Below are 22972 nucleotides of genomic sequence, written 5' to 3' on the forward strand. Positions count from 1 at the left end.
CATTATTAGTCAAAAGCTTTATGAATACTAAATTGAAGTTTTTTTAGGCTGGAATGGCAAAAACAACCATGCAGCAAGACATTTCTACGCAAATATACAGCTTTAGAAGTCAATCAACCAGTATAGCCTAACTACTAAAATGTAACACATAGCACACGTTAGCCTTTTCAGCAAAAAACAATCACACGTATAGGCAGTTTGTCACAGAAGCAGACGCATGGTATCAGTCCGTCGCCCTCCTGCCGGCCGCACAGTAGCAGACGAACAGGTTATAGGTAGCGCCACCTACGGCGAGCGATTGAACGAGAGCGGGGACACGCGCTCCCATAGGAACCCCGCTATCTGAACAGGTCAGGAGTGTAGTAGGTCATGGTTTGAAGGTCGTTTTGAGGCCCTTGATTGGCCGTGGCCGCCATGTTGCCTCAGCTCGCCTCGCCATTGGCCCGATGCTCGCTCCGGGAGATCGTCGTCTGCTGCTTGTGCGTCGCGAGGACATGGCTCTCGAAAATCGCCACTTCGTGACGTGTTCACGGCTTGATAATCACTTAAGATATAACTACGCTTTAGTTACGAGCAGTAAGCGGATGCGCGATCAGGTTACTACGAGCGTCAGCGCGGTCTACGAGCGCCGCGCGTCATTGAAGTCGTCTTTAGCCCTAACTCCGCCGACTGCGGGCAGGAACGACCTGCTAGCGCATTCGTGGCGACGTGTTTCTTCGCAAGCAACGAAGCTGTAAGCGGCGACACGATCTGATTACTACGAGTGGCCGCACCGGATGCACGATCAGATTACTACGAGCGGGCGCGCGGCGGTCAACGAGTGCGGCGCGTCATCGGAGTCGGCTTTAGGCCTAACTCCGCTGACAGCGAGACTGCGGGCAGGAACGACGCGCAAGCGCACTCTTGGTGACGTGCTTCTTCGCAAGGAATGTACCACATCACTCGCTAGCTCCTCCGAATATTGTACGGGCATTTTACGCATCGGCAGCGGACAACACAGTCAAGCTCGTCACACCCCCCCCCCCCCCCCTCTTCAAGGATCGCTCGGAACAGCGGCTAGCAGTTTCGCGCGTCGTCATTCGAAAATGCGATGCCAAGTGCAGTGCGTGCCGATTTTTTGTCTTCGTAGTTACTCATTTCGCGGATCGTCATCGAACGCCGCCGGCAAGTGCATTACGCGCCGGCTGCACTGTCCTCCACGTGGCCACGCACCCCACGGTCATATGGAGTGCCGTCAGTAAGCTTTTGTGATGCGATTCAGACGTGCTTGGAGCCGTGCTTGATATCTCCACGAACGTCTATGAATGTTCCGAGGTTAATGAATTGCTGTAGATTAGAATTTCCGCGACCGGCTGTATGATGATGCGTTTCACGGCTAGAGCGGCGAAAGAGCATGTGTGAATCAGGGGCACGAATTTTTATATGCCCGTTTCGTGTCATTAATTATACTGCTAGAAATTCCCGTGCCACCAGTCTTCTGCCCATAACTTTGTTATTTGGAAAGAAGGCATAGGCCGTCATGGTGTGATCCATTTTTCTGATGCAATAAACCTCTCTCCAAATAAAAAAAAGTTCAGTGAATATTTGTAATCAAGTACTTAATTACGCTAATTACAACTTCAGCACAAAAAAGTATGTATAATAATTTCAGTATATGGTTTTATTCAATCACAATCTTTTCTGTCATACTTATCACACCACTCCTTCATACAAAGAACTTGGTTTGAAATTCATACTTGTTCTTTGTAACTCATGAAAAGGAGTCAAATATCACAAGACAAACCTGAGATCACAATTTTTAGGTGTCTTAGAGACATACAGAAAAGTTGAAACTTTAAACGCAGCTTTCTCAATACTGTTTTTTTTTTTTTTTGACATTATGCTCAGCCCCTCCACATGGTTCAGTGAAGAAATAATTTGTTTCTCGTAAAGTATTTGTGGTATCGCTTCAAAATTTTTATGAAAGCACTGTGAGGTTATTCTTAGTGTCTGTGCCAATTTTCATCAATATCCAACGAGAAACAAAAAAGTTCATTGAAAAAAAGCCTGTCGAAAACTTCGACAGGCTTTTTCTCACAAGTGTATTTTGGACATTGTGCATTGCTCGTGGAAAGAGTAGCACGAGAATGACTGGACCGATTTTGATTCTGTTTTTTTTCCCTGAATCTCTGAACACTGCTTGTGGGTACAGCAATCTTCAATTTCTGTTTTGTGGCCATGTTATTTTTCTAGACGATGATTTGTCCGTGCCATTGTTTCTGACAATGTGGGTTGGCAGCCATGATGATCTCTAAAAAAAAAACGAGAACTTATTAAAAAATTCCGAGAGTGTCATACCCTGTAGCTTTATTTTGAGTAAAGATCAACATCATTCGCAGCTTCCTGGCACGTTTTGTTGCAGCGCTAGGCTTTCCACGAGCAGACCATGTAATTGGATTGTGTAGCATTATGTAACTTGAGAACTACTGAAGCTATCATGATGAAACTGCATATTTCCCTATTCTAGACACTTATGAGTATGCATGCCAAATTTCATTGCTGTAGGTCAACAAATAAAAAAGTTTTTTTTCAAAGCCACCTCCCCCCTTAAGTTGTGCTGCTTTGCAAATATTCTATTGATGTTACGCCATTGCAAGCCAGCAAGTTTATGACGATGTTTTGTATTATAAGTGTAATTCTTTTATTAGGTGATGATTGATTGATATGTAGGGTTTAACGTCCCAAAACCACTATATGATTATGAGAGACGCCGTAGTGGAGGGCTCCAGAAATTTAGACCACCTGGGGTTCTTTAACGTGCACCCAAATCTGAGCACACGGGCCTACAACATTTCCGCCTCCATCGGAAATGCAGCCGCCGCAGCCAGGATTCGAACCCGCGCCCTGCGGGTCAGCAGCCGAGTACCTTAGCCACTAGACCACCGCGGCGGGGCAACTTTATTAGGTGTTCAAAGTGTAGGCAGGCAGTGGTGTCTATTGTTTTGAGAAATTTCACTTGAATAAGTACACAGTACACACACGCACACACCCACACATATGCACACACGCACACACACACACATATGCACACACGCACACACACACAGACACAAACACACACACACATCCTCAAGTTCATCGCTCCATTAACAATATCCACGCAATAAGAACAGCCACTATTTTTCCGCGGTGCATTTATCGTCCGATTACGTTAGACTTGAACTAGCTTTGAGACGTAGCTCATACTGTCGTAAAGGTGAAATCTGCAGTGCACATTTGTAGAGACACATTATATTCAGCTTCGCCAACTTTAAACTCTTAGCGCAGCGCTACCCAGAATTTTTTTTTTTTTCTTTGAGGGGGTGGAGTGTGCAGCAGAACAACTAACTTTGGCAATCTGTGGTCGCTGTGAATGCGTGTGAATATTTTAGAATAACTTGAATGGTTAAATTACGAAAAAAATCCCCCTCTTATCTCGAAACGTTTTCCGGAGGGAACAGTGGATATCTCGAAATCTTGACAGGGAGGGCAGAAGGCAAAGTCTACTCCCAACAGGAAACGAGGGCTCCGTGCGAACGCTTAGCTCTTACTATACGTGCCGAACGCAGTCGTGAAGGGCGAATTTGAAATTCCCGCGAACGCAGCCGTTTCCTATCAGCCTTGTCAGGCAACTGTGGGAGTGATCACGTGTGCGCACCTGCGCGCGACTTATGCGCGATGGGCGGCGTGTGCAGCATGCGCCCGTCAGTACGCAACCTAGCCCTTGCATGTGCGAGCTGGTATTTTTGTTTTCCTCGCGATCTGTGCACGACGCATCTTGAGCTCAGTTTTGCTGAGTAGTCTCGACAGCAAAACTTCGAAAGCGTCTGTGCAACGGACGCTTCCGAATATCGACCATTGGCGTCGAATTCAGCGGCTGTGATGAGCTGTACAATGAAGTGCGCAAGGCAACTGGCTGCGTGAGCGATACTGAAGACGGCGAGATCGCCTTTGAGGAGTATGCGCTCTACGAGGCCGACGTCCCCGTTACCGGAATGCTGTCGGACGCCGATATCGTTGAGATGGCCGTGAACGACGCAAATGACCATGCAGATGACCATGCAGATGAGGAAGAGCCTCGAGAAGTGCCTACGACGACGGAAACACGTAACATGCTGTGCTTGCTCCGCAACAAGGTCGAATGCAGCGGTGGCGACCAACGGCTCATGCGATGTGTTGAGCAACTGGAGAATGCCTTTCTCGGACCGAACGCCTAAGCGAAACATGCGAGCATCACGCAATTTTTTGGTCCTCGGTAATAAATTTTTTTTTCCTCCGAATTCTTGTGCCTTTACTACGGTAGCTGTTTTGTGCAGTGGAGCTTTTCCTAGCAGCACTGGCTTTTCTTTTACAGTGACCTGGGCGAACATTTTCGGCGTTTTGCTCAACTCAAAATACCGCCTATCTCGAAATTTTCCCCGGATTTGATGGCTTCGAGTTAACGAGGGATTACTGTATTTGATTGCAGCGCTGCCGCTACGGGCAACGCGGAAGGAATCAGGCGGCGAGGCGCGGTCTCGCCACTAAACACTTCTAGTACACTCTATCTCAACGGCAGCTTTTTTTTTTTTTTTGCTCTCTTCGCTCCCGTCCTTGAAAGGAGAAGGGTTAAGTGGCAGGGACGGGAAAGGAAGAGCGTGGCACCAGCGCTTGAGAGACCCCCTGCTCAAGGGGCAAGGGCTGCAGAAGATAGCTTCTTTTTCCTTTCCCTCAAATACACATTCATTCAACAACGCGACAGCTTTCTTTTTTTTCCCTCTCTCTCTTCGCGTGCGGCATTGAAAGGAGAAGGGTCTTTACATGGCAGGGACGGAAAAGGGAGAAGCGTGACACGGGTGCATCGCACATCGGCATTTGAGAAATAGCAAACATTCCACCGCAGCCTTTTCTTTATTTTTCCTTTCCTTGGCGCTGAGCCTTGAGGTGTTGCAGGTACCGTTGCGGGATTGGACGGGGTACTGAGAACATTTTCGAAGCGCAGTATTTTCGAATTAATCATCGCAAGTGCTTACGCGTTCGAATTACCGGGCGTTTTCGTCCTTTGGAATACACACAGCTTTGACGGGACCTCATCGCGAGTTCAAATTAAATGGAAGTTCGAATTAAGCATGTTCAAATTAATGACATTCGGCTGTACATGACCTGGTTTTGTGACGACCCGCATTTTACGACAAATCAGTCTGGTCCCGGTCAAATCCACATAAGAAATAATGTTTTAAAGACCTTGTTTCTATGGTGCAGTTTAACGCTGCCTCTGCATCTTGCAACAACTTTGCGACATGCATCTATTGGATATTTCAATTTGCCCAAATGCTACAATATTTATGAAAAAAGACTAACTGAATTTAATTGAACCAAAATATGCAACGCAATTCCCTTTGAGATTAAGCTGCACGTACTTTCGGTTTAGCATGCAAGTCCTTTTTTTTTTTTATTGAGACGATATGTAAGCCTGTGTGTACGTCTGTTTCGATTTGATAAAATGTACCGTATTTACTCGATTATACCGCGCCCTCGATTGTAACGTGCACCCGATTTCCACCGCGAGAAAAGAAAAAACGTAAGACATCGATTGCAACGCGCACCCATTTTTCTCGCTGGCCGGCACGATCACACCACTCGAAAAAACTACTCCTTTCGGGAGCGTCTTCCATTTAAATATGAGGTACGGGCGAACCTTGTGCCTATCTGACGTGTAACAGAGCATTGCCGTCACTGTAGTTTTACCGTGGACCGATTTCAGCACACGAACTTGCTTCGCCCCCTTCTCGACGGTTGTGGTGCCAGGCATGTCGAAGTAAAGAGGCGTCTGATCGGCATTCCAGATTTGCCCAAGCAGGTAGCCGTTGTTTCGCCGCAAGTTTAGGACGAACCTCTGAAAACTGTGAAGCTTTTCATTGTACTCCTCCGCGAAACTTTTCGCATATGCATGTTCCCCTTCGGAGGGAAAAGCCTTTCCTCTTCATAAAGTTAGTTAGCCAGCACCTGCTCCCTTTAAACTGGCTCCGCATTAGACCTTTTTCTAAGACTACCGTATTTACTCAATTCTACCGCGCCCTCGATTGTAACGCGCACCCGATTTCCACCGCGAAAAAAAAAAAAAAAACGTAAGACATCGATTGCACCGCCCACCCATTTTTCTCGCTGGCCCGCACGATCACACCACTCGAAAAAACGACTCCTTTCGTGAGCGTCTTCCATTTAAATATGAGGTACGGGCGAAGCTTGTGCTCATCTGACGCGTAACAGAGCATTGCCGTCACTGTAGTTTTACCGTGGACCAACGTCAGCACATGAACCTGCTTCGCCCCCTTCTTCTCGACGGTTGTGGTGCCAGGCATGTCAAAGTAAAGAGGTGGCTGATCGGCATTCCCGATTTGCCCAAGCAGGTAGCTGTTGTTGCGCCGCAAGTTTCGGACAAACCTTTGAAAACTGTGAAGCTTTTCATCGTATTTCTCCACAAAACTTTTCGCATATGCATGTTCCCCTTCAGAGGAAAAAGCCTTTCCTCTTCATAAGTTAGTTAGCCAGCACCTGCTCGCTTTAAACTGGCTCCGTGTTAGCCCTTTTTCTAAGGCTAACTGCGTAGCCCGCACTTGGAGCACTTCTGTCGTCACGGGCCGCTGTGCCGCTCGTTGCTCAAGCACATACTGAGCGAGCAGCTCTTCAATTTGCAGAAACCAACCCTGCTGTAGTCCACTGAAGCCTTTATGTGAAGCTTTGCTGTCGACAATCTTTTGCCTTTGTTTCCGCCAGTCCCGCACGCACTTTTTGGGAACTCCAAACAACCGCGATGTGGCCTGATTTCCGTCTATTTCTGCACACGCGATGACTTGTCTTTTAAAAGCGGCATCGTGATGCACTTGACAAGTCTTTGGAGTCGGCCCTTCCATGTCGTCAATGTTAGTGCACTACAAGATGACGAACTTTTCAGCACCTGTACGAAATGCCGCACATGGGAAATACATTTGCAGAAATTGCAGACGCGCCATGCTGACGCACGGAGGGGGCAGTCATTTTTGAAATGCCGATGGCAATAGAATGATCGTATTTATTAATTTTTTTCCTACTCGATTCTAACGCGCATGCGATTTATGAACTCGCTTAACCAGGAAAAAGGTGCACGCTAGATTCGAGTAATTACGGTATAGAAACCAATATGCCAGAAGACTATAATAATGATAGTGAACATGCAAAATGCAGTGGTATTTTGGAGAACAGACAGACAGACAGATGAACTTTATTTGCGTCCTGGGAAGAAGCATAACGACTTCAGAGACTGAAAAACAGCTGACGAGACCAAAGTTTTGAAGCGCCTCCAGATGATCCAAGACTCTGCGGTAAAGGCTTCACATGACCATTAATGGTTGGTCTTATCACCTGGAACCATCACAGCTCAATCCTCCCGGCAGACATTTAGTGAACTTTTCAAAGGCATCTTGGAACATCACTTCATATTAGTCAAGTCGCTTGATTTCCCTCGAACCAGACACTGCAACCGTGCCAAATACATTATGTGAACTCTTTCTCTCGCTCTTATTTAAAGTTTGGTTTGGTCTCATTGTGCATTTTTCCTGCACATAAAGGGATGTTCAAAAACAGCGAACAACCTACGTGAGGTTGGTTTAACTATTATCAACATCAGATTGAGCATCTCTAACCACATCTTAAAGACGAGCAATGTACAATGAATCCTTATTATAACACATTCGGTAATACAGCGTTAATTCAAAGTTGCACATTTTTGAAAATTATCCCAGGACAGAACTTTCTGCAGTACCGAATACCATAAATACTCGCGTTTAATACGAACTTGAATATTATACAAGGCGAAATTTTAAGGGTGGGAAATTAAAAAAAAAATTGTACCCGTGTATACAACGTTGTGAAAGGATCACCGAAAACACACTTATTGATCACACATCTGCCGTGTCAATCGCTGTCATCTTCAACTGCGCTTTTGTCTTCTGTGCCATCAAGGGCATTAAAGATGCCACACTTCTTGAAGGAACGATGCACAAGATCCTCTGGGATGCTTTCCCAAGCGTCTACGATTCATTTGCATAGCATGGCTCGCGATGCCCGTTTCAGCCGCCCGGCGGCATCAACTCGGCGTAGCAACGCTTAACCACATCCTTGAACGGCTTATTTACACAGACGTCGAGATGTTGCAGTTGAGATGTTATCCCACTCGGCATCACGACCAGTTCCGTGCCGCAGTTGCGCAAGAGCCTCTTCACAGAATCGGCCAAATAGCAGCGAAACGCGTCCAGCACCAGAATGGATGAAAAACACAGCAGGGCGCCAGGCCGTCTGCACCACACGGACTTTACCCAGTCTAGGACAAGGTCTTCGTTCATTCAGCCTTTATCGTGACATCTCACGATGACATTATTCCATGGCTCCTCCCCTTTCGGCATTATCTTGCGCTTGAAGACGACATAAGGTGGGAGCTTGTGGCTGTCCGCCGTGCTCGATAACATGACTGTGACACGCGCTTTTTCATAGCCGGTGGTACGGACACTAACCTGCTTTGAGCCCTTCCCATGAACTGTAAGGGGTGATGGCATGTCCAAGTAAACTGGCGTTTGATCGGCGTTGCCGATTTGTCCCAAGCGGAAGTTCTGCGAGCGGCACAACATAATCACATGGCGTTGAAATGAGATAAGACGCTCTTCAAAGGCTTCAGGGAGCTTCTGAGAAATGGAGGTCCGCCAGCACAGGGAAAATCTAGCTCGGCACGTGTAACGGTACATCCAGTGCTTGCTGGCTTTGAAGACCGAGATCAACATCTCTTTTTCTCTCGCCAACCCCCTCGCTTTCATCTGCATCAGCTCCATGTTGACTGGCAAATGCACCGCCCTCTGCTCTCGAATTAACTCTGTCAGAGCAAGTTCAATCTATTTGAAAGCACCTTTCTTTAGACCGCGACAGCTTTTTCGCTTTCCGCTGCACGCGGGAAGCACTTCTTTCTGTCATCGCCATCCACGGACACTTCCCTTGATGACTGTCTTCCGGCCGCACTGTTGCCGATTTCCTCGGCAGCTACGATGACCTTTTTTTTTTTTTGAATGCAGCAGAGTACTACTTTCGGTACCCTGGCATGTTGCACCTTTGCGAAGCGAGGCACAGAACAAAGTGAGGTTCACAGGTGCACACGTCCGCTGTACAAGTACATGATCAAAAAACTCGACAACAAAGAAAAAAATGGCGCTAGCGCTCACTTTTGCCACGTCAGGACGTGAAGTTAACGAAGCCAAGCTGTAGCCACTCGTAGACAAAACGAAGCTGTAGCCAAGCGGCAGTCACAAAACCGAAACTTCAAGAACAACTTCGTTTTTCGAGCAAGTTTTTGTTCGGACCCGCACATAGTATGAAGCGGAAGCGGAAATTTGAAACGCTAATATTAGGAAAAAAACCTCGTATTATATGCGGGTATTCGCGGTAATTTCGCGTTGTGTAATTTCAATCTGGACACATTTCCAAGCCACCTTCCAAATAGTATCTCAAAATCTTGACAGAGTTCGCAACAACTTTCGCTGTTTCCCCGGGTTAGCGTGAGGCTGCTAAGCTTATGACAGTATGAATGCTGTCCTCAAATGTGAAATGAGAACCTAGAGGACAAACAACTATGACAAGGAAATTGGGGTGAATTAATTTGAATGGACTGTATTCGAAGCGACGAAAGTGACACCGTAAACTATCCGCATTCTTTAAAGTAAAATAAAAGTGAGTCAAGTACTTTTGAAAAGATCAGGCAGAAAGACCACATTTTTTTGCAGAAGGCCGCACTCACCTCGACGTTGCCCTCTGCGTCCACGGTGGGAAGCTGATCGCCTTGGCTGTTGGCGTTGACATCCAGTGAGCCCACCTCTTTCTCGAGGTCCTCCCTTCGTCGCTGCAATGCCTGCAATACATCGCAAGCCAAGCACCAGGTTAGTTGAATGCCTTCCGCTGCACCTGCAAAAACTCGAGTATGCCTCCACCACAAGGCTGCTCCTGCATTGCCTTGAAGGTGTATCAAATCAAGTGGTGGCTATCCATTCTGGTATGCCAACTATATTTAAACGTACTTCCTCAGAAACTTGTAAATGCATGCTTTCAATGTAGTGAGCCCTGAAACATTTTCCACACACCCTTTGTTCACATGAAAAGTGTCACAACTGTTTCCCTGGCAGCCATAGAGTTTTCCGTTTATAAAATAGTCGCATAACCCGATTGAAATTAAAAGTATCTGTAAGGTTAAAACACATCCAACACATCTGAATGCATCAATGAGATAAATAATGTTCCTTTTCCATAATAGAGCTCGCAAAATTCCTATTACAGAACAGGGACCCAGATTGTTCGCTTGCTTACAGTTTTGATTTAAAAACGCGTAAAAAAAGCACATCACTCTTCATTTTACATATTTGCAACCTTGTCTAGCTATCACACTAAATTGAAGTCATGCAACAAAACAAACGAGGAGGCCCTGAAGGAGAACGTTATGGGGCGAGTTCCACGACCACCACTTACCTGCATGAGCCAGAAAAGTAAGCAGTCGCAATGTTAAAGAAAAAAATCCTATTTACTAACTCCTCTAATTTTTTATACATTTTACTAATCATTTTTATACACACACTTTATGACCAGCCCGACAACTACAACTACCAATCTCGGAGGCTTTTTATCTAAGCTTCTCATAAATTACATCAAAGGGCCCTCACACGTGGCGACACAGTAGTACAGGGGTGCTCCGGCAGCACTGGCCATCACCGCAGAAGAGCCATGCTTTCAGCGCCAGACAGCACACTGCCCTATTCCAGTACACCACACTAGAGGGCACTCTTGCGCTAGTGTTTACAGGAGCCGCAACACAAGGCGCCTCAGCAAGCATGGTAATTATGGGTAGTGCGAGGAATCGCCTAATTTTCGTACTTTACGCACTAGTTGGCTTTGCATGGCTTGAAGCTGTTTAGTCACAGAACAATCGGCAAAAGTTTATCAGTTACGTTTCCCCACCTTAATCGATTAGGCTTACTTATTTGAATGGGATCACGAAGTTCAAATCGTTCATTATTGTATTCGAAACAAAACTGAAACAATGCAATGAACGAAGTCACAAGTGTAATTCGAGGCCCGAAAAGACTAGGCAAATCCATGTACTACTTATAATTTCCATGGTCGCTGAACGACTGCAGCGCCAGAGTCCCCTATAATTAATTTTAGGAAGCTCAAAGCAGGCAGCCACCATACTTAATTACCGGGCAGAGTTCTGCTAAACTAATACTGCATTATTTAGAGCTTACACGGGTGACCAGGCAGAGACAAACAACACTTTCACAAGACAGATTACTGTATGGCAACATGGTACGCCTTGACGGGCATAACACGATTGGTGTGTCCTCCTTGTGTTTTTTTTTTTTTTTTTTAAACATTGTAGTCCCCAGCATACCCTTCCAACTTCATTTTTCTCATTGATCCACTCAGTTATGTTATCGCTGTTGAGTGCTTGCCTGTAGGGCGGCCTGCACAAAGCAGGCCTCGGGGGCGTCTCCTTCCTCGAGCAGCTGGGACCGCAGTTCGGACTCCTCCCGGTCCAACATGGCACCCAGCTGCTTAGGGCACGCCACAAGCACCCTCTGGTGGCACGTCAGTCGCTCTTCTGCACACCATCAAACCAAAGAAAGAGCTTCAGAGTTGCGAAGGCAGTGTGTAATAAAGCAGTGACTAGCCGCCAAACTTTCACAGAACAGTATACAGCCTCAACTGCAGATGCACAACATAAGGCATTTAGAAAGGGAGTGAAGGTGACATTTTCTCCTTCTCTTTTATTGTAACTATGTATGAACCCTTTTTCGTAACTTCATCACCAGGAGCTGCAGCTTGTGCAATGAAATGCAGGCCGTGGATAAAACACACTGGACATGAAAATATCTGTAGCCCCCTGTGAAAGGAGTCATATGTCCAAGTAATGCAATATCAACAGGTAATTCTTTTTTTTTAAATTGACTCCTGACTCTCCAGGAGTTAGACGCTTTCAATTCAACAAGTTTGAAGCAATTAAGGGTGAGCGAATGTTTGAAATTTCCAATATATTTTCAATAGTGTTTGCTATTCGATTCAATTTGCACAGATTTTTTACTTTCTTTCAACTATTCGAACTTTCCTAGGACATGTACTGTCATCTGATTAAAAGTAATTCATTGAAATTTTCAATATGCTTCACCTTATCGCACTCTTGTATTATGGTAAAGCTGCCTTTCAAGCTGTGCTGCAGTTGCAAATGCATTGACTGGAGAAAACACTTGTTCCTACATTGAGATGACAGATGTGGCAGAGGTGGGGGCTTAATTAATGGCGCTTTGGATTCGAAATTCGGGCATGAAGTCCAAGAAATCTGAGCCGAAGATATTTAGCATCCAAAATTTTAGATGTTCTTATATATTGCTGTGTACGATGGCGATTTGGAACTCCAAACTCGAAGGGAGCACACCCTTGTCCAGCCCATCAGTTGGGCTTCCACAAAGGAGAAGCTGAGGAAATATAGATTTCATCATCACTTCACAGTTTTGTATTGGTATTTGTATGCTTTCGATAATGCTGCTATGGTAAACATGTTTTTCTTTTTTAGTATAGATTGTTCTCTTTTGATTTTGTTTTCTATTTGTTCACTCTTTTAGCTGCTGTTAGCTTTTTATGTTCGTTACTAATTATAGGAGGCCCCCCTGACAGTCTCATACTTGTATTATGTAACCCATTTTTTGTACATGCAATAATAATAATAAATAAACTTGAACTTGAACCTCTGTTTTTCACGTCTGCAGTGTTGTTGGCAGAAACTTTGCTACACCGAATCATGCATATGAATACACTTCCGCATTGCCTCATACTTGATAACACAACTAGGGAACACCCTCCCCCACCCCCACCCCGCCAGCACTTCATCAACCAAAAGAAAAACATTTTCATGTTGCTATCTAATAATATGCTTAGGAATTCCCTCCAACTTTTTTTTTTTCTGCAATATCGCTTCAAGGTATTAAAAAAATATATTCTACAATTATTCAAAAGATATTCAATTGCAATTCGCACTTGCACTTCAAACATTGAATTCGCTTCACGCCCAACATTTCACCATTTGCACAGCTCTAATGGCAATATCTCAATGATCCACAAGCAGAGCCCCTAGAAGATAGCACGAGACGCCATCGAAACAACAGGCTACCTTAGCCTCCAAGGACACGATGATTCACACAGTCTCAAGGTTACACTAAGTTGGACAGACAGTTGCTATACATATGGTGGTAACTTGGCCCATTACTTTACACTCTCGTTACGTGGTGGCTGTTGTTGCCTGGGGTACGAATGTCAGAGCTGGCACCAAGGCAAAGCTTGATTCTGAAATACTAATTGAAACATTCTCATTAATCTGCTTGTTTTAGGTGTGAACCCACATTAACTGCAATAACCAGGTGGTTGTACAGTCGAAACCCGCAATAACCAAATCGCAGGGGAAACCGAAAAATTTTGTTTTCCCGAGAATTTCGTTGCCGCAAGTATGAGACATAAAAACAGTGATACGGCCAGCAGAACGAAAATTTATTGCCAGAAGTCGGTCAACTTACTTTGCCGATCCTTGCCATGCAACAACTTCAAAGCTCTGCCTTCGCACTGGAAAAAGTGGTCCATTGCTTTGTCGCCGTCATGTGCGCCGAAGGAGCGAAGGGTGTCCTGCGCATCCAACACAACCCGCGGGTTGTTTCCAATGCGCTAGCGCGTCGTTCCTGCCCGCAGTCTCGCTGTCAGCGAAGTTAGAGATAAGGCCGACTCCGATGACGCACCGCGCTCGTAGACCGCCCGCCCGCTCGTAGTAATCTGATCGTGCATCCGGTGCGGCCACTCATAGTAATCTGACAGTGCGCAGCTTACAGCTTCATTGCTTGCGATGAAGCACGTCGCCACGAGTGCGCTAGCGCGTCGTTCCTACCTGCAGTCTCGCTGTCGGCGGAGTGAGGGCTAAAGACGACTCCGATGACGCGCAGCGCTCGTAGTAACCTGATCGCGCATCCGCCTACTGCTCCTAACTAAAGCGTAATTATATCTTAAGTGATCATCGAGCCGTGAACACGTCACGAAGTAGCAATTTTCGAGAGCCATGTCCTCACGACGCACAAGCAGCAGACAAAGATCCCCCGGAGCGAGCATCGGGCCAATGGCGAGGCGAGCTGAGGCAACATGGCGGCCACAGCCAATCAAGGGCCTCGAAACGACCTTCAAACATTTGCTTTTAGTGGGCTTGTTTTTAAAGGAAGGAGCCAGCTGAGGCGGGAAAGTTAAAACGGAGAAATGCTCTTTCCAATGAGCCCAAGAAGCCGGCTCCCGGCCCCGCCATCGCGAAGCCACAATTCTTTGAAAATCGCTGTTTTCTCGCGATTTCCAGACGTTTCGCTACCTAGGTGGGTGAAATGAATTTCCTGAAGCACTTCTGCGCGGTTTTCAGTGTAAATATTTTGGAATCAGAAAAAGGGTTTCAGAAACTGAAAGCTTGATTTTCAAAAAATCGATTTTTTTTCCATTTTTTGCGATCCTAAAGCCGCGTCCTCCCTTAAGTAAACAAAAATAGCGGTAACCACGCTAGCGCAGCAAAAGCAGACGTTTACAAATTTTGAGTGCGCATAACACGCATACGAGCATATTTTCGACAGTTAACCTTTGGCGGAAGGGTAAAATAAGGCCTGCACCATGGTAGAAAATTCGTTAAAGCGGGATCGCTGTCCAAAAACAGTTAGTTGCTGCAAGATATGTAATACATGGGCTTCTATGAACGTTCGCAGGGGATCCAGAAATATTTCGTTGCCGCGGGGATTTCATACTCGCGGGGTTTCGTTATTGCGGGTTTCGACTGTAAATCCAGAGAATTAATGCACCCGAAAGCAGCACAGACAGTTGACACTCTCCCCGAATAAAACGAGCATCGTTCCCACCGCGGCTAATATTGAAGGGCTCTAGGTCGTCCACCCTCCAAAGGTCAGCTGGCATGGGCTGGGCACCGGGCTGGTTCTTCTGGCGACGCATCAGGCACATGGTGATCTCATCACCAGGCTGGTAGCCCCTTCGTGGCTGGGGGACCACCCTATGCACCAAAAAGTAAGCCAACATTATGCACATAACGTAGAAATATCCAAGCCTATATAACCTCTATATCAGTAAATTTGGTGATGAATGCGTGAGCCAGCCTTCAGTGGCTTCTTTGCATGAAAAAGATCGCGCTTTTGGATAGAGGTTAGCCCTTTTATCATTGGACCTTCGTGTTTATCAGACACTCCGCTAAATCACGTTGCTCACGTTTGCTTGTCGAAAGATTTTACCTGTTTGCATGTATCAACATTAGTGCTGAAATTCAGTTGGTAGTCAGCGCTCGTGTTGTCCCTCTTTGCTCTTTTCGTTCCTCCCTTTCCGTACGCTTTTTCCAGCACTTTCGTACTTGCGCTGCAACCCCTACCCCCCGCCCACATAGAATTAAACCAACTAGCCCAAATAGCAGTTCTTCTTTAGCACGGTTAAAGACAAACTTGAGTTTTTCTATTGGCACACGTTTTTCTATTGGCACACGTTTCTATTGGCACACGTGCCTGCGGAGCTGCTGGGCAGAAAACGCCCGGTCGCAGATGGGGCACGGCCGGTACGGTCGGTCAGACAGGGCCAGGTAGTGGAGCAGGCACGACCAGCAGTACACGTGTCCGCACGGGGGCATCTGGGCCGCACGCGGAGTTCCCAGGCACACTGGACAGCGCTCTTCCTCCTGGCCGGTCGTGCTCTGCTGCTGCAGCACTCGCACCTCGTGCACCAGCTCCCAGGCGATGGGCACGTCCGGATTCCAGCGACACATGGTGCCCTCGCGCACCACAAACTGGCAGCTGCAAGGTTGGCAGGCATTGCGGGCAAGGTCAAACACAAGGTGAACGTCACATTTCTCTCGACACACTCGAGCCATAATAGAACTCCGTGCCTGCTTTCTGCACATTTTATAACAGAGTTCTGAAAAGATGTCAATATTCAAATGAACAAAATAAAAGACGGAATCCAAGTGATCAATCTGGATTTTAGTGCATATGCGAAGCCAAGAAAGAAAACAGGAACAATTTCATTTGGCAGCAAGTTGTTTATCCATTGTTATTTGTGTTCCAATTACTGCCCCTCAAAGCTACAAGTAACACCCGACACCCCCCTCTTTTTTTTTTTTTTTGGCTTTATTATCAGCTGTTCTATGGCTGACATTGGAAAGTTCTATGTTATGAACAAGACTCAAGTGACCAAAAGAAAGTAAACCACTGGCATACCAACACAAGCTCAGCATTAAAAGTGCCTTGCGTCAGCCACTGTGTTCCCAAGATGTCATCAATTACAAAAGGTTCACGTAAGCAGCACTCAGTCAAATCCCTCACACTTGACATGGAAAAACGCTGCAGCGTATTGCATCCACCATGCTGTCTTGACAAGCATGCAAGTGACAAGTAGACAGCTTAGTTGCAAAGCGACAAAGGAGCCAAGCGGGTACCCCATAACCCTGCTGTAACACTGATTGGCTGGCTCAGCACTGAAGCGCGGCCAAGGTTTGGTCCTCATCTCGCAACACTAACTTTGTGTGCACTAGCCCTTCAGCTAAGCAACTGTCCACAAACTAATGGCATAAATGTGTACGAGAGGAAGCGGCCGTAAACATCAATATGCAATTGCCCGACAAAAGCTAGCCTCTCCAGGTGTATACATAATTTTTTAATCAGAGCTCAATTATTTAGCCACTATAGTGCACTCCCTCATTGCAATGGCACATGCGCTGCCCTCGCCACTACTCACTTGGCCTGCAAGAACTGCTCCTTGGAGTGCTTGGCAGGAGGTGGCCTGCTGGAGCGGTGATGGCCAGACCAGTAGTGGTGGTGGTGGTCACTCTCTCGGGGAGTCAGAGTGAACTTCAGCAGGTGATTCAGGTTCACCTTTCGGTTGCCCTTGCGGAGCGCTTCTTCCACGCAGTCATCCTGAATGCTGCGTGCTACCTGCACATGCGACATTAGGGACAACGCATCAGATTGGGAGAAGCTGCACTGCAGCCCTGTAGGGACTCCAAAGAGATGCATTCGATCACTTTTCCATGGTAAGTAGGCATGAAAAACTGCTTTCATGGCCGTGGAAGCAAATAGTGGTTTACTAGCCTAGGAAACAGATGCGAGACGCCCCATTTTTCGATTTCTCTCCAGAAACTACGCCAGTATGTTGGCGCAGCAATTCTTTCGAAGCACTTTGCAGTACATAGAGCTGCATCATTTACAGGGTTGTGCGGTTTACATCCGCACCAACTTTTTTTTACTGATGGGCAGAGGAGTACACCAATTTGGCACTGGTTGTTTCTGGGTGTTCATCTTGAAAGGTGGTCCTATAAGGTTTTGCAAAGTGCCTTAGCCACTGGGTACCTACCAGTAAAATAAGCACACATATAGGTACTAGTTGCTTGGGAGGGCACCCATCCTGTTGGCATTTGGCAGCATAGAACTGCCAAACTTGAAATAAGGTCATCCACTTTTTCTTATTTCCAGCTGGAACATTCCCCGTGCTCGGCTCTTGGCAGCTGTGAATCGTGTGCAACTGAGTTTTAAAACTGCCTTTGCTATAATGTTGGTGCTGGTATTGACACCATCGAGGCTTTCTTTACTGTCATCTATCAACTTCCTGATCTTTGGAGTACTAATCACAGTCATTGATGCAAGAACCAGAATTCAGACAGCAAATAGCATCTTATGCAAAGTCTGGAACCGCACAAGCAATTCTCCACTATACTCAGCGACAACGTTTGTTGACTGCACTGTGAAGGGTGCAGAAATGAAGCACATGCTTGCTACCGACCCCCCAAAATTAAAGTAATAAAGTTTACTGATAATTTCTCTTTTTGCCTTGCTAGAGTAGATGCTGCTTTATTTATTATGAGACAAATAATTTCGAGAACTTGGCAAGAATGCCTCCCTCTCATTTCTATCTCTTAGATGGCACCCCCTTTCAGCACGCTCATTTTTTAAAGTAAACATGTCGTCCATGACTTACTGGGTTAGCGTTCAACCGCAAACTCGTTGTTTAGTTCTCTAGGAAAAATATACTCGTGATTTGGCACTGTAATGTACATTGAGCCATCAAAATGTTTCCCCCATTCGCATTTTCATGTACGTTGTGTATGTAGAATGAATTAACGTGTGCGAGCAAAAGCTGCAGGCTTCCATACTAGCAGAGTGACACAAATGGGCAGAAGACCCGCCTCCATAGCCTTCACTCCAAGGTCAAGAAAAGTTTTTGCCATGTTTAGTATCCCGAAAATTGTCTAGAAGCCAGCCACTGACCTGACTGCGCTGTCCCTGTGAGTTCTGATGAGATGACTGCGCAGCACATTGGGGCTGTCCCTTGGGCTGAGGCCTCTTGTCTGGTGTCGAGCGGTTGCGCTGTGGGGCAGGTCGACGACCCTCCCCCTGCTGGCCACCCCACTTTCCGCGGCGGCCTCCTCCTCCCGATGAACCACCACCCCCGCCGGGCCACTGCTGCTGCTGCTGCTGCTTGTTACCCGAACCATCTGCACCAAACACAGAGGGAGAAAGAGTTTTTTGTAATTTTTCACAAGAACAGGTATTTATATCACATGCAACACGCTAGTGGTGCTGAAATGAACTACGTATAGTCTAGGGTGCTTCGGAAGACTCATCTATATCACATGCAACATACTAGTGGTGCTGAAATGAACTATCTATAGTCTAGGGTATTTCGGAAGTCTCCCGTCTGATAGTCCACCAACTCAAAGGCAACTTCAAGCTGCTACACAGACACTTTCTATACACGGGTTGCATGTGACATCATTTCCGGCTGGAAAAATGAGGAACCCCCATGTTTGTCAACATTGGGTCAAACTAGTCAGGTTCACGGTGTAAGAAGGAGAGGTGACCGAACGACTGCGGCGAGCCGCCGCGACGAGCGCACTCCGTAGCGCTCGCAGTTGGCCGCCTCTCCACTAGATGGCAGGCGTCGTTCTAGCCCTCCCGAGCGGCCCCTTGTTCAGCGCACCCCGTAGTCGAGTGTGACAGCAGCGTCGGCTTCGTTGCTTTGTTCCCGCTATTTTATTTGTCACACCTCGCATGCGTGCTTTATGGCCTCATAAGGCATCAGTGACATGAGGAAGTGCACCGTTCCGCAGTGCAACAGCGGCTACAAGTCGTGCAAGAAGAAATTCTCGCTCTTCAAGCCGCCCGCAGACGCCGAGAAACTCGCGGCATGGAGGCGAGCGATCCCACGAAAGGACCGTGTTCTGACCCGGAAGGACCTTGTGTGCGAGCGGCATTTTGCTCCACATTTTGTGGTGAAGACGTGGAGTGCCGAGTACAAGGGACATATCCTCATGCAAGGTGAGCGTAGAGCTACGTTGGCGAAGGACGCGGTACCATCAATTTTTGATGGATGCCCCGCTTACCTCACGAAGAAAGTGAAGCCTTCGAGAAAACCGGCGAAGCGGAAAGCTAACACCAGTGAGCTGCCAGCCAAGTCACGCCGCCTGTCTCCCGGGAATGGAGAATGCAGTCATAGCGCAGCAAATGCACTTGACAATCCACCGGAAGGTGATGACAACACGCTTGACTTAACAGAGAACAGAACTGGAATTGCAGAGCTTCGCCCATCCGCCTTTGACGTACATTTTGAAAGTGCACAGTCCGCGCGTCTTCCCGAATTCTCATGGGCTGTACATCGCGTAGATATGGAAGGCATTCGAGATATTGTGTACTCGAAAATGGCTGTGAAGCAAGATTCTGCGGCAGCGAATCTCTACATATCTAAGGCAGTGCACATCAAAAGTGACATGAGTGTGAACATTGTTCTGCTCGGGAAGTCCCTCAAACCTGCCGCCGCTGGGCTAATTGCGAGCGTGACGACCCTTTCTGATGTGGAACAAGTTGTGAACACCGTAGAAGCAATCAAGGTTTGCTCAAGAGGACTGAGCATCAAGGAATATCCCAAAGCGGAGCCTGAGTGTGCTTATGGCGATCTTCTAGGAAAATGGAGGCATTCAAGGTGCACAATGACAGTGGCCGAAGGAAGTGTTTGCAAGGCTTGCAGCTCTCTGCTCTCTTTGTGACACCCTCCACATCCATACGTCTCGTCAGGTGGCCAGAAAGAAGGGACGGAGGGTGCTTCAGCGCATTAGGATACCGGTGCAGTCTAAAGAAAGGGGAAAAATTGAAACACTCCGAAGGGCCAAGACGTCACTGACAAGGTCAAAGGCGCGCCTTTTGTCAAGGAACAAGGTGCTATAGATGGAACTGAAGCAGTCGAAGAACAAGATGAAGTCGCTTCAAAATGAAGACCTCCAGCACCGCCTGCAGCAGCACGACATTCCGTCAGCACAGCTACTTCTCATTTCAGAGTGTCTTTCAGCAGCAAAATGCACAAGTAAGAGAAACCGAAGATACACAGATGACTGGCTGTTACTGTGTCTCCTTCTTCATATCCCCAGTTCCTCTACGTACTCGTTCTTGAGGAACAATGACATCCTCCCGCTGCCCTGTGTCACCACCATCAGAAAATACGTCAGCATGATGGGACTGAAGTGTGGCTTTCATGAGCGGTTTCTCGCAGCCCTCACAACAAAGATGGCAACCAAGAGTCCTATGGAACGAAGAGGAATGCTGGTGCTTGATGAAATTCAAGTCAGGAAAGAACTGGCCGTGAATTCGAAGACCATGACATACTTCGGGTTGGTTGACCATGGGCAGGACGATGGAGACTGTTAGGAGCTTGCCGACCATGGAATTGTATTTGCTTTTGCTCCATTTGCTGACAGCTATCTCCATATACTTAGAAATTTTGGCGCAACCTCGACTCACGCAAACACTCACACAAGCACACACACTTACACCAGAGCAACACACACGACACGCAGCGCTCACTACCAACTGTTTATTGCTCCTATCTGACCTTCTTAAATACGTACATCGAAATGCGCAAAGGCACAAACTAACAGAACTGCGCCAGTAGAAAACCAACATGGCGTCACCACACCACTAGGAACAATCAAAATTTCTAAGTATATGATGTATAACCAACTAGCCCAACAACAAGTTTTATTAAGCTATCTCCAGCCTGTTGCAGTTTTTGCATCGAAAGGACCAACGAAAGGAACTGTGCTTTCACAGCTGCTCCTCCAATGCATCCTGAAACTTGAACAAGCTGGAATACGCATCGATGGAGTTGTTTGTGATGGTGCATCAACCAATCGTAGCATGTGGAAGCATTTCGGAGTTAGTTATGTTTTGGGAAATAACACCAACTCTTTTGAGCACCCATCTGACAGTTCAAGGCAAGTTTACATGCTCTCAGATGCACCGCATTTATTTAAATGCATTAAAAACCGCCTCTACAGCAAGAAGGAGTTCCACATCAATGCGAAGTGTGTACGGTGGTCATGCTATGACGCTTTGTATGTAGCAGATACAAAGCACGCAGGGGATGAAAGAGCAGGCTCGAAAATCACATACAATCATGCGAACCCTTCAAACATGTTGAAGATGAGAGTAAAGCTGGCAACACAGATATTTAGCGAGTCTGTTGCCAAGGGGCTTCAGTTCTACGCTAAGCGGGGTGCGCCCCGCTTGTATGATATGGAGCCCACAGTGCAGTTTACTCTACTCATGAACAATCTGTTTGATGCCTTGAATCGTCGGTATCCGGCTGAGGGAGTGCGACTGGGTAGAAATGACTTCCAAGTCATTGAAGACGCGTTACAGTGGCTTGACAAATGGGAAGAAGAAGTTGTCAATGGAAAAATTCACAAGGACTTCTTTTTGACTCCTTCTACTGCAGAAGGCTTCAGGGTGACTTTAAAGTCAGTTTTTCAACTGTGAAGTTATCTACTGACTGAGTGTGGCTTTGACTACATCCTAACAGCAAAACTGAATCAAGACCGCCTCGAGTGTTTCTTCGGAACGATTCGGCAAGCTGGAGGTCAGAACGAACACCCTACGTTCTCTACATTTCTCCAGCTTTATCGCATGCTTTCCCTGTACACCCTTCTCAAACCACCAAAATTTGGGAACTGCACGGTAAATGCCGAAGAGAAAAGACCTTGCATCACTCTTGGTGATATGAGGTTGGCATTTCAGCCAGATGAGCAGCAAACGAGCAGGCTTGACAGCCTGAGAGCAAGACTCAATGGACTCATTGAGGATGGAAGTTGGGAATGTGAAGATGTCCTGGAGCATGACTACAGGATGGCAGATACGGTATATTGCATAATCTACTACGTCACCGGTTATCTTTGCAGAAAGATTGGTAAAAAGACCGTGTGTGCTACCTGCAGAGATGGACTCATTAAACAAACTGGATTCTGTGGCATTCCAGAGGCAGATCTGGTGAATTGCAAAACGCGTGGTAAGCTCATCCATCCAAACTTGAACATATACTACCTCCTGAAGGCAACGGAAAAGGAGTTCACGAAACAGCCCAGCGACAACTGTGTGTACAGTAAGACACTGGACCATGTGCTGCTTACATATCCTTTCATGTTCCCATGTTCCCTGCACAAAGCAGACGTAATGGCGAAGGTGCTGCACTACTACATTTGCATGAGGATGCAGCAGCACTGCAAGCAGCAGCGACAAAAGGAGGCAAAGAAAAGCCAAGAAATGAGGAAGCGGGCCAAGCTTGTCTGAGTTGCCCTGTGCTTTACAGTGACCTTGTGAAGATGTTCTTTACAGTGACGTAGCTGTGCTACAGTGACAGAAGTGACCTTGCTTTTTGCTTTGAAAGCACATTAAACAGGCAATTAAAATTGAGAGAATCTGTCCTATTATTTATATGCCACCGAAAGCATGAAATAAAAGTCCACCATTTTCTTATTTGCATTACCAACAAGTGAAACACCCCAATATACTATGGTCGCATGATTGAT

General features: G+C 46.7%; 1 protein-coding gene across 1 annotated transcript in view; it reads right to left on the reverse strand.

Moving 5' to 3' along the window:
* LOC119175636 (E3 ubiquitin-protein ligase RNF10) overlaps positions 1-19171 on the reverse strand; it is an 88097-nt gene extending 68926 nt beyond the window's left edge. The window contains exons 1-7 of the mRNA XM_075885425.1: positions 19165-19171; positions 18387-18613; positions 16861-17057; positions 15636-15920; positions 14988-15136; positions 11517-11665; positions 9815-9925 (exon numbers count right to left, since the gene is read on the reverse strand). Coding sequence (XP_075741540.1) covers positions 9815-9925; positions 11517-11665; positions 14988-15136; positions 15636-15920; positions 16861-17057; positions 18387-18613; positions 19165-19171 — 1125 coding nt within the window. The remainder of the gene's footprint in view (positions 1-9814; positions 9926-11516; positions 11666-14987; positions 15137-15635; positions 15921-16860; positions 17058-18386; positions 18614-19164) is intronic.
* Between the last annotated feature and the right edge of the window lie 3801 nt (positions 19172-22972).

This window comes from Rhipicephalus microplus, unplaced genomic scaffold (assembly GCF_043290135.1).
Source record: "Rhipicephalus microplus isolate Deutch F79 unplaced genomic scaffold, USDA_Rmic scaffold_141, whole genome shotgun sequence".
Classification (NCBI taxonomy): Eukaryota; Metazoa; Arthropoda; class Arachnida; order Ixodida; family Ixodidae; genus Rhipicephalus; species Rhipicephalus microplus.